Source organism: Wolffia australiana, chromosome 7, assembly GCF_029677425.1.
Source record: "Wolffia australiana isolate 7733 chromosome 7, ASM2967742v1".
NCBI classification, from domain to species: Eukaryota; Viridiplantae; Streptophyta; class Magnoliopsida; order Alismatales; family Araceae; genus Wolffia; species Wolffia australiana.
The window spans coordinates 15,020,001-15,032,364 of NC_135841.1; the positions used below are offsets into that span (position 1 = coordinate 15,020,001).

The 12,364-nt window shown below is 47.9% G+C and overlaps 1 protein-coding gene across 2 annotated transcripts in view; it reads left to right on the forward strand.

Annotated features, from left to right (window-relative positions):
- ACR3 (ACT domain repeat 3) overlaps positions 1–5,969 on the forward strand; it is a 6,354-nt gene extending 385 nt beyond the window's left edge. The window contains exons 2-8 of one of the 2 annotated variants that reach the window (XM_078577838.1): positions 1,047–1,894; positions 2,049–2,094; positions 2,477–2,591; positions 3,179–3,246; positions 3,334–3,954; positions 4,037–4,141; positions 5,221–5,969. In XM_078577838.1, the coding sequence (XP_078433964.1) occupies positions 1,821–1,894; positions 2,049–2,094; positions 2,477–2,591; positions 3,179–3,246; positions 3,334–3,954; positions 4,037–4,141; positions 5,221–5,541 (1,350 nt within the window). In that variant the 5' untranslated portion in view covers positions 1,047–1,820 and the 3' untranslated portion in view covers positions 5,542–5,969. Of the gene's footprint in view, positions 1–769; positions 1,895–2,048; positions 2,095–2,476; positions 2,592–3,178; positions 3,247–3,333; positions 3,955–4,036; positions 4,142–5,220 lie in introns of those variants that run through there. The other variant, XM_078577837.1, reaches the window with a different exon arrangement.
- Positions 5,970–12,364: the final 6,395 nt, after the last annotated feature.

Below are 12,364 nucleotides of genomic sequence, written 5' to 3' on the forward strand. Positions count from 1 at the left end.
CCGTGGTTTCCCTCTTCTTTTTCTCTGCGAGTATTTTTCTCCTTTTCCGTTGTAAACCTCAAAACCACAGATTTTCGAGCGTGGGGTCTCTGCGGCGAAAACCCAGCTCAAAAATACTATTATTTTTAGAGAAAATCGCATTCGGAAGATCCGTACCGTTCATCTTCCTATTCGTGGGATTGTTCTTGGCCCTTGGATGCCCCACAGTTCATGCAGGACGTGGCGGATTCGCGTTCTCTCGCCGACCCACTTGCTGCAATCTCGACTTAGCAAATGGGCGGAGGAGAAAGATCGGTTCTTTTTAATTGTTTTTTTAAGTTGCCGACGTGGGATTTGACGGGTCAGTGGAATCTTGTCCCCGCTACTGCCGTCTCTCAGAGAAACAGCGCTGCAGACTCGGCCTTTGCCCTTCTTCTTCCGCCTTTCTCCTTGGGGTAAAAAAAATAAAACGAGGGGAAAATAGTTAGATTCCGGATTCTTTAAACTCCATCGCTTCACCAGATGAAGAATCCTAGTTTCCATAACGGGTTTGAGCGTAAGAGAAAAATCTTGATGCGACCCGTTCAAACGACACACTCGAATAAAAAATTGATTTTCTCTGCCGCCCACGCAATAAGATATTCGCGAATCTTCGCTAAGTTGAAGTGCTGAATGCGATGGAGTATCGGTTTTTCCCCAAACTTTGTCATGGGTTTGCGCATCGGCTCCGTAGATTCTCCGGGATTCGACGACGACAGGGCAGGAGATTAGACTGGCTGGGCGAATCCTTTGGCGCCGCCAAGTGGTGGACGGGATTCAAGACAGATAGGACAGTTGCCGGGGAGTCTTATCGCATTCCCCTCACTCATGGAGGCGTTGTTTGCTCTGTACCTCGCTCAGAGACCACACGCCGATTATTGATCCCCCACGATAGAAACAAGAAACTTCCCCCATTAATATAAATACTGCGATACTTTGGGGCTTTACAGTGAGGCTGTCCGCGATATCTTCTCGGGAGAATCGGCCGTCGTGTGAGCTATCTCATCTCTCCACGTTTTCTTTTCCAGGCCGCGGTTAAGCAAGGAAAGAGGAAGAAGAAGAAGAGAAGAAGCAGAGAAGAAGAAGAAGCAGAGAAGAGGAAGAAGAAGAACAAGAAGAAGAAGAAGCAGAGAAGAGGAAGAAGAAGAACAAGAAGAAGAAGAAGAGAAGAAACAGAGAAGAGGAAGAAGAAGAAGAAGAAGAAGAAGAAGAAGAAGAAGAGGAAGAAGAAGAAGAAGAGAAGGAAGAAGACGAGGAAGAAGAAGAAGAAGAAGAGAAGGAAGAAGAAGAAGAAGAAGAAGAAGAAGAAGAAGAGAAGGAAGAAGAAGAGGAGGAAGAAGAAGAAGAAGAAGAGAAGGAAGAAGAAGAGGAAGAAGAAGAAGAAGAGAAGGAAGAAGAAGAGGAAGAAGAAGAGGAAGAAGAAGAGGAAGAAGAAGAAGAAGAGGAAGAAGAGGAAGAAGAGAAGGAAGAAGAAGAGGAAGAAGAGGAAGAAGAGAAGGAAGAAGAAGAGGAGGAAGAAGAAGAAGAAGAAGAAGAGAAGGAAGAAGAAGAGGAGGAAGAAGAAGAAGAGAAGGAAGAAGAAGAAGAGGAAGAAGAAGAAGAGGAGGAAGAAGAAGAAGAGAAGGAAGAAGAAGAAGAGGAAGAAGAAGAAGAGGAGGAAGAAGAAGAAGAGAAGGAAGAAGAAGAAGAGGAAGAAGAAGAAGAAGAAGAAGAAGAAGAAGAAGAAGAGAAGGAAGAAGAAGAAGAAGAAGAAGAGAAGGAAGAAGAAGAAGAAGAAAAAGAAGAATAAAGAGACGGGTCTAATGGAGCGTGGAGCCTGCTGGCCGTACTTCGACCCGGAATACGAAAACCTTAGTCAGCGGATCAACCCACCTAGGTAAGCTTTCTCTCTCTCTCTCTCTCTCTCTCTCTCTCTCTCTCTCTCTCTCTCTCTCTCTCTCTTGCTCTTTATTCCATACTCTCTTTCACGGACTGAAATCCCTTTCTGCGTCTGATTCGTTATGGATTTCTTCTTTCTTTCTCTTCTGCAGAGTATCGATCGATAACTCGACTTGCAGCGACTGTACCCTTGTCAAGGTATATCTCTCTCTCTCTCCGTCTCTCTCTCTCTCTCTGTCTATCTCTTTTACCCGTCTCTCTCTCTTTGTCTATCTCTTTTACCCCTCCCTCTCTCTCCTCTATTTATCCAGCCATCTATCTAATTAGTTATCTATCTATCTCCATGTCTGTGTCTTTATATCTATCTCTTCTCTCTGTCTATATGTATATGGACCATCTCCTTCGTTGTACCCCTGTTTTTTACCTCTAAAGCACAATTTCTACTTTGCCTGTACGTCAATCTATCTATATCCCCGTCTCAGATGGAAACGCTACACTTTTAACGATTTTCTTTCGTGAGATGGGAAGATTCGAACAATTCATCTCCCCTTCTCTCCAACGGTATCTCTCTCATCCACAGGTGGATAGCATGAACCGCCCTGGAATTCTTCTCGAAGTTGTGCAGGTCCTCAGCGACCTCGACCTCACCATCACTAAGGCTTACATCTCCTCCGACGGCGGATGGTTCATGGACGGTATCTCTCTCTCTCTCTCTCTCTCTCTCTCTCTCTCTCTCTCTCTCTCTCTCTCTCCTCTCTCTCTCTCACTGATATATATATCTTCTCTCTCCCCTTCTCTCTCTCAGTGATATATATCTCTCTTTCTTCCTCTCTCACTAATATATATATATATTAGTGTGTGTGTGTTTGTGTCTCTCTTCCTCTCTCACTGATATATGTACATATATATCTCTTTCTCTGTCTCTGTCTCTGTCTGTCTCTCTGTCTGTCTGTCTCTCTCTCTCATGTATCACTGACTCTATTTATTTCTCTATGTTTTTCTCTGTATTTATCTCTGGCTATCTTTCTCTCTATCTTTCTATCTATCTACCTCTCTGCCCCTCTCTTTATCTTTATCTATCTCTATCTGTCTGTCTGTCTGTCGGTCTCCCTTTTTATCTCGATCTATCTATCTCTGTCTCTCTTTTTATCTCTCCCTCTTTCTGTCCCCATCTCTCTACACATTGCTTTAATTTATAACCACCCCTAGATGTGTATATCTGTAGATCTATAAACTACTTCTATAAAACTCACCTCCATACTCCCCCCCTCTCCCCTTGCAGTGTTCCACGTTACCGACCAGCACGGGATGAAAGTCACGGACAAAAAAGTGATCGAATCCATCGAGATGGTGAGGAAATTCAACCAAAACCCGTATACTCTCGCCCTCTTAATTCAACATTTCTCCATCCTGATTCGCCATTCGATCCGTTTCAAGGCGCTGGGCCCAAAGAGCAAGGCGCTGAGCAGGAGCGGGGCCGCCTGGCTGCCGGGAAAGGCGGTGGGCATGCACTCCGCCGGCAACTGCACCGCCATCGAGCTCATCGGCGCGGACCGCCCCGGCCTTCTCTCCGAGATCTTCGCCGTCCTCACGAACCTGCGCTGCAACGTTCTCGCCGCCGAGGTCTGGACCCACAACACGCGCGTCGCCTGCGTCGTCTACGTCAACGACGGCGAGACAGGCGGCCACGTCGACGACCCAGATCGCCTCCGAGCGATGGAAGAGCAGCTGAAGAACGTTCTCAGCGTCTGGGGAGACGACCGGCGAGAGGCCAAGACCAGCTTCTCCCTCGGCGGGACTCATGTTGACCGCCGCCTCCACCAGCTCATGGCCGCGGACAAAGACTACGAGGGCGTCGCCGGAGACGGCGGCGATAGAGGCGGCAAGATGAAACCCGCCATCACCGTCGACCAGTGCGACGATAAGGGCTACTCCGTGGTCAATGTCCAGTGCAAGGATAGGCCTAAACTGCTGTTTGACATCGTCTGCACCCTCACCGATATGCAGTTCGTCGTCTTCCACGCCTCCATCTCCTCCGACGGCCCTATCGCGCGGCAGGTTCAATTTTATCAGTTTTTTTCCCGAGGATTGGTTGAGTTTTCTGCCGTCAGTTGCTGAAATGCCGAGATTTGGATTGCAGGAGTATTATATCCGGCACGCCGATGGCTGCACTTTAGAGTCCAAGGAGGAGAAGGAACGCGTCGTTAAGTGCCTCGAGGCGGCGATAAAAAGAAGAACCTCCGACGTACGTCAACTTCCTTCAAGCTTGGATCTGTCTGTCTATTTTATATCTTTTAATAACTATTTTTCTATCTGTACATTCCATATCCCTTTATCGGTCTCTCTATTCTATCCACCCTATCTGTTCTTTCCAGTCTGTCTGTCTTATCTAGTTACCTATCTTTATGTAGCTACCCGTTCTATCTGTCATTGTATCTCTTCTATTTATCTTTTCCATATACTGATCAATCCATGGGTTTTTCTATTTATCTATCTATATCCCTCTCTTTTACTCCCCTTCTCTCTCTTTCAATCTCTATGCATCTCTGTATCCATATTGTTATCCATCTTTCTCTCTCTCTCACGCTCCATTCATGTACCTCTCTCTCTCTAGCGATACCATTCCATCCGTCTTACCTTTTATCTATTCTATCAATCAGTCTATCGGTCAGTCTATCTTCTATATGCCATTCTCTCCCTCTATCTATCTCGGTATATATGTATATCTCTATTTATTGAATCTCTCTCTCTCTCTCTCCCTCTCCCTCTCCCTCTCTCTCTCTCTATCTATATATTTATCCCTCTCCCTATCCCCCTCTCTATCTCTATCTACATATTCGTTTCTCTCCCTCTCCCTCTCCCTCTCCCTCTCTCTATCTATATATTTATCCCTCTCCCTATCCCCCTCTCTATCTACAAATTCGTTTCTCTCCCTCTCTCTATCCCTTTCACTCTATCTTCATCTCTATCTATCTATTTATCTCTCTCCCTATCCCTCTCTCTCTATCTCTATCTATATATTGGTCTCTCTTCCTTTCTCTATCTCTATCTATCTATCTATCTATCTATCTATCTATCTCCCTCTCCCTCTCTCTCTATCTTTATCTATCTATTTATCTATCTCTCTCCCTCCCTTCCTCCTCCTCCTCTCTCTCCATCTATCTACTATGTTTCTATCTCTATACCCATCTATCTATCTACCTACCCATCTATCTATCTACTTACCCATCTATCGATCTATATATATCTATATAACTACTTTATGTATTTATATATCTATTTATCCATCTCAAGCTGATTGCATTGGAGTGAATGATGTGGCAGGGAATAAGCTTGGAGCTATGCGGACGTGACAGAGTTGGGCTGCTATCAGACGTGACGAGGGTGCTGAGAGAGAACGGGCTCTCCGTGACGAGGGCAGGCGTGACGACGGTGGGCGAGCAAGCGCTCGACGTCTTCTACGTCCGCGACGCTTCCGGCCACGCCATTGACGCCAAGACGATTGAAGCTCTGCGCAAGGAAATCGGACACACCGTAAGGCTTAACGTCAAACGAGTACCCGACAGTATCCAGCCTCAAAGGTATAACTCGTGGCCCAAGAATGGCTTCTCTATCGGTAGCCTTCTTGAGCGTTTCTTGAGTTGATCTGCCCTGTACATTGTAAGTACCAGCGTAGTTGACTTTGCCGCTGCGTTCAACTGGTGTTGAATGTACGAACTCCAATCATGCCCCAAGGGAATGAACAAAATCGTCCGATTTCACTTGGGAGTACGGAAAATCAACCACTGCATGAACAGCTGAATTGATGAGCCATCGCTGTAAAGGATGACGAACGAGCCTCCATCTGTTATCCAGCGGCCGATTTCTCTTTCTCTCTATAGTGGATGCGAGCTTGTTGAATCTTGTCCGCGTTGAAAAAACCTCCTGAAGCTCTGTTCTGAAGCGCACTCAACTATCTTACTTTTTTACTCCGCGAGACCCTTTGATATTGTAGTTTGAAGTTACGTCCGTTTTGTACCTGTATATTGTACTCGAAGAAGAACTTTCAGTCCAACTTTACTTTATCTGATTCACTTTTCAATGGAAAAACATGTTGCGGAACCACATTTTCAATACGCTAGAGTATTCACAAGAGTATTTGTCAACAGTATTGGAATTGTTATTAGTTCTCGATGGACAGTCAAAGTCACTATTTTAACGGATAGTCATGTTGTCAAATAATCACACGTAGTCAAGTGCAAAAGAGATAAATGAATATTTACTATTCAGTGTTGTGCAATGTTTGGTGTGGAAACTCTATATTTATGAAGACTAATGTAGAGTGATTTTTATACACAGAAGTCCTAGAAGAAGCCTGAAGAATGAAATTACCTGAATTAAGAGTCGTAAACCCTTTATTATTTCTCATCTCACTAATGCTGATTGCAAAAATGGGTGAAAAATTCTGGCTTGCTTATAATCATTTAATGCATGAAAAGAATAAAGATAAAGGGTAATTGATGGAGGACCATCCAGTCGACCACGCCCCGATCCGTCGCCAACCACGTCGTGAAGCCCGAGCGGACGTGAAGAATCTACAATTTCACTACCAATCCTGAGAAATGATATCGTCTTATCGCTTTACGTCGTGTATCTTTATGTTGTTTTCATTCTACTCGTTGTCTTTGGATTATCGGGAGGCCCCTCCTGCGTGAGTATGGGCCTCCCTCATGCGTGTTTTTATTTTAATTCGGTTTAAGTGTCATCTTTAGGGGGAGGAAATCCATGTTGGGCTTTCTTCTCCCCCTAAAGATCTCTCTTAAAGGGAAAGTCCACTAAGCTTTCTCCTTTAAGAAGGGGGCCCAATTAAGCCCCACTACGTCCACTTCCCCTCTATAAAGAATAGAGAAGGGTGGACGTGGAGGGGGGGAGAAAAAAGAAGTCATTGTTGAATGAACCCCAGATCTCGTTTTGAGTTTGTCTTGTTGGCAGTTATCGTGTGTTTTCCCCTTTCTGAAGAAGTGTTATGGTGTTTTCTTTCGGAAGGAACAAGAGGATGAAGTCATTTTGGTGAAATTGTCAGATCGTGTTGTTGAGTTGACAGTATTTCTGTGCTGTTCATAGTTATAACATGTTATTTGCTGTATTCATCGTGCGTGCGCTCTGAAGAAAATCGTCGAAGAAGAAGGAAATCTCGCAGGAAGAAGAAGCATCAAATTACTGGAGCAGATCTTGCCAGTCCAGTGATTTGTATCTCATCATCGTCAATCTCTTGATCGTGCATTCACCGTAGAAGGAAGAGCTCATCAAATTGGAGAGAAGAAAAAAAAAAGTGTCGATTGCATTCTAGAAGAAATTATCGTGTGAGAAGAAGATCGCACGTCCACGCTGCCGTCCCTTTGATACTCCCCGAGAACCCAACATTTGCCACGGGAGAATAAAAAATCGTCGACGCAAATTTTCATCGGTCGTCTCTTTCTAATTGATTCTCACCGTTCTTATAATCGATCCCAAGGAGCGCCGCCGTGAGATCCTCCTCCGCGGCATTTCTCCACCGTCATCATCTCCGGGGAAATCGACTCGTTCAACAGTCTGCCCGTTCCGGATTTCCCCACGCAGATTCTCCCTCGAACGCTCCTCGGGCCTTGTTATTTATCGACGTGGAATATCAGCCAGGCTGATGGATAGCTTGCTCGTGAACGACGTTTGGAATTGGAGGGCTTATGGGTTAACTGATTGACCTTCCCTACCGTATTGTTGTTGTGAAGAGACTCCCAAACGTCCAGGGCCAGCCACTCCATCGTATTTACCTCCACGGTGGAAGATTCTGCCCGAGCTTTTTTTCTAAAGACTTCATTGACGACGACGCCTCCAGATCTGGTCAGCCCATTCCTCTCCTTTTTACATTGTGTCTTGATTATACGTCTTTCAGTGCTGATTCTCGATTGCTCCTCTGCCGGGTGAGAAGTGAATGTGACAATTTAGGAATAGCCACCCCATTGTGTTAGGAACTTTCTTGACGGTATCGGATTTGACCACTTACGTTGATAGAATCGACGCTCATGGACGAGAAATCGTTACCCACTACGTCGTCTTTTCAAGCCGTTTATATCGATCATTGGGAACCTGATTAAGACGAAACCCGTCTCGTTTCGTATAAGTGATCTGTGCCTTGGATCATTCGGCGACCTACGTACTTCCCGTATTATTATTCTCATTATTTTTTTTTTTCTCGAATCATCTTAATATACCATGTCATTAACTGTGTCTTGGTGTCCATCGTCTTGACGTGACGCGAGATCTCAAATTCGATCATTGTGTTACACCAAATTGGTATCAGAGCCGATCGTGCTAACCTCCGTGCTTAGCACTGTCGGTCCTAGATATATTTTTTAAAGAAAAAACCATTTTCGTACGTCTTGAATGCATTCATTTCTCGAAAATCATTGAAAGTGTATTCATACACTGCATTTTACTCGTCATTGCATCATCTTAGATACGAACCCTAGAAGACGAGATATCTGGTCATAGGATGGTTCAAACACGCGGCCAACTATGGCCCGCCGAGGATGGTGCATTGCACGACGAGGATCCACTGTTTGATCCTGAATTTCCAGATCTTCTTACGGAAGATCCCATTTTAGCACTTCCTCAGGCTGCTGTGCCGGACGTCATCGAGGCCGAGTCCTCTACTCGCGCCCGTAGGGGTTCTTCCCCTACGCACCCTACTCACGCTAGCGAGCCGCCTGTGATGACGGCTCCGCTACGGGTTGAAGACCTCGGGCAGACAACAGTGCCAACGGCGCCGAGAGCGACGGCGAATCCTCACTACTCGCCATCACGATCCGACGGTGTCGTCCAACGACACGGGAAAGCGCCGGCCAGTGATAGCATGGAGTCCCAGCTGCCTTCCAATGTGCCGCCACAACCGTACGCGCCGCCGACGCGCCCCTACCAGCCACGACAGACGCCATGGGGACAGCAGCAGCGAAGACAGCCTTCGACCGGCCGATATCGTCCTCCGCAACACAACGAGGATCGATACTACTACCAAGAACGACCACAGAACTATCCGGAGCGGCGATTCCCACCCCGACAAGAGGCCTCCGCTACGGCAGGGTATCGACCGGAAGTACGTCGTCAGGATTATCAGGGTCGACCTTACGAGCCGGCCCCGGCTCAGTTCTCGACGCATGATCACCCACCAGTACGAGATGAGCCTTATTACCCACCGGTATCCCATGTGAACCCAGTAACGTATGGGTCCATGCCGACCTACGCACCTACGTATGACCTTCATGGTCCCTACGGGGCACCTAGTGCGCCCATGGCGACGATACAGTCTACTTATGCCCCAGGGCCGACCCACGCACCGGCCCAACTTACGCTCCAACGCCGACCTATGCGCCGGCACCGACCTATGCACCGGCGCTGACCTACGCGTCAGTGCCGACTTACGCGCCGCCGCCGACTTACGGGCCACGTGAGCCTTATACAACCTCGGCTACCCCTGCGGCACAGCCGGTTGCTCCCGCAGCCTATGTACCGTACACCGGCACCCCACACATTGGCCCATATACGCAGCAGGCGCCTCCAGCCCTGAGGATAGTCGATGCACCACCGAGACCTCTTGTGCAGCAGGAAGATCGTCCGGCCTATTATGCCCCAGCTCACGCCCCGGAGCCCTTGGAACCGCTTGTCGTCGTCATGATGACGATGATAGAGATCATAGAAGGGAGGCCCACCGAGCCATGATTCAGAAGAGTGTCCGAATAGAGGTTCCCGTCTATGAAGGCACGCGGAATCCGAAAGAATATACGGACTGGGAGTCCGATCTAGAGAGTAACTTCCAGTGGTATGATATAGATGACGACCTTTGCGTCGCATATGCCGAGGCCAAACTTGGAGGCCAGGCCAAAATATTCTGGAAGAACGAGAAGGATGCCGCGAGACGACATGGAGATCTACCTATCACTTGGGAAGTCATGTCGAGAAAGCTTAAGCATAAGTATATTCCTAAGCTCTACATGACACGTCTCCTCCTCAAGTGGATGGATCTCAAGCAAGGTAGGCGCAGGGTTGGTGACTACATCGAGGAGTACCGTATGCGCTGCCGCTTTGTCAATAGCCCACATATTCAGATTGCACTCTTCGTGCATGGATTACGTCCCGAGCTAGGAGCTAAGGTGTTGGAACAGAATCCAACGTCAGTAGATCAGGCATATAGTATAGTGGAGAGCAACGAGTTCTCCATCGACGATACATCCACGACGATGGCTCACACTACTCGTGCCCCATCCACCGCTACAGTTCAGACGGCGAGGTCCACCTCGACTACTGGATCACCGAGAGCCCCACCTCACGCTAGGAGTGCTGCTCCTTCACCGACGACGACTACTACTACCCCGTCCACATCGTGTGTCGTCTCGACCACTCGTGTCCTGACAGCGAATCACGAGCAATTACAGTGCTTCAAGTGCAAGGGATTTGGGCATCGACGATCTGACTGCCCATCCCTACTTTTTATGGACGTTAGTGGGAACCCTATAGACCCACCACCCAAGGATGACATAGAGGTAGATGTATATCCAGGCGAGTGCCCCGAAGACGAGGCTTATGAAGAGCCATTAGGGTATATCCAAATCACCCCCACGATTGCGGCGCCCGCTTCCCCGGTGGTGAACTTTGGTATCCAGTAGGACACAACACATCGTGATGTTTGTAGTTCACCGCGACCCATTCCGGTCGAACCGGCCGCTCCACCAACTAGGCCTCCATCGATGTCCGCACCAACACAACGAGTATCTCAGGTTAGGACACCGACTCCGGGGGTCATCTTACCGCCTCTGCGTACACCACCAGCACCTAACCCCGAGGAACTTGTGCAACGCACATCGATCTTTTACGTCTACGGACGTGCAAGATCAATGGACGCACGTGCAAGTTGATCATAGATAGTGGGAGCTGCATCAACGCAGTCTCCGAAGATATCGTGGCGAAGTTAGACCTTCCCTTGACGCCACACCCTACACCTTATAGCGCATCATGGATTGATGCTTCGACCCTTCCGGTACGATCGCAGTGTTACATACCGTTGAAGATGAGCACCTACGATGAAAGGGTGTTATGCGACGTTGTGCCTATGAAGATTGGTAGTATCATATTGGGGCGTCCTTGGTTGTTCGACAACGATGTCCAACTATCTGGCCGCGCAAAAACGTGTTCGTTTATGTGTGGTGGACATAGACTGTTATGGTACCCAGCGGTACGTGCACCTACTCAGCTAGCACCGCCCGTGTCGACACCGACTTCTCAGCGGAAGACACCATTGATCACCAACGGCTGCATATTCCGACGAGAGCTTGAACAGGAACGAGAGGACTTATCCGTATGCTTCGCTTTAGCACGAGTTGTTCCCCTGGAGGAACCGTCACGTACACCCGACGTACCAGATGCACCTGAGTTGACGAAGCTCATGGCTGATTACGGGGATGTTTTTCCCGAAGAACTTCCCGACGAGCTTCCGCCTATGCGTAGCATACAACACGCTATAGATCTCGTTCCTGGAGCTGCGCTACCAAACCTAGCGCACTACCGGATGGACCCAGTAAAATACGAGGAATTGTATTGCCAGGTCAAGGAACTCCTGGCTAAAGGTCTCATACGAGAGAGCCTCAGTCCGTGCGTCGTCCCCGCACTACTCGTGCCAAAGAAGGACAGAACTTGGCGTATGTGTTGCGATTCCCGCGCCATCAACAAGATAACGGTGAAGTACCATTTTCCCATTCCTCGAGTGCAGGATTTATTCGATCAGATGGTCAGAGCGATCATCTTTTGGAAAATCGACTTATGTAGTGGATATCACCAAGTCTGCATTCGACCGGGAGACGAATGGAAAACGGTCTTCAAGATCAAAGATGGCCTTTTCGAGTGGAACGTTATGCCATTTGGGCTTTCCAATGCCCCAAGCACGTTCCAACGTTTGATGAACGAGGTCTTACGCCCGTTCATTGGTAGATTTGTAGTTGTATATTTTGATGATATATTGATTTTTAGTGAGGACCACCTACGACACCTCCGAGAGGTATGTGCCGCACTCCAGAGGGAAAAGCTCTACGCCCACCCGAAGAAATGTAGTTTCTTCATGACCGAGGTTTCCTTCCTCGGTTACCTCATATCAGCTCATGGAGTTTCAGCGGATCCGGCCAAGATTGAGGCCATTACGACATGGCCCAAGCCCAAGGACGTTCATGACGTGCGCAGCTTCATGGGCTTAGCGACTTTCTACCGACGTTTTGTCCCAGCATTTAGTGGCGTCACCGCCCCTACCACTGACCTTATCGGACTCAACAAGTTTGAATGGACGAAGGCGGTCGACAAGGCCTTCGAAGAAATCAAACGCCGTATGACACACGCTCCTATCCCTACGGTTGCTAGACTTCAACAAAGTGTTTGAAGTTGCTTGTGACGCCTCAGACCTAGGTATTGG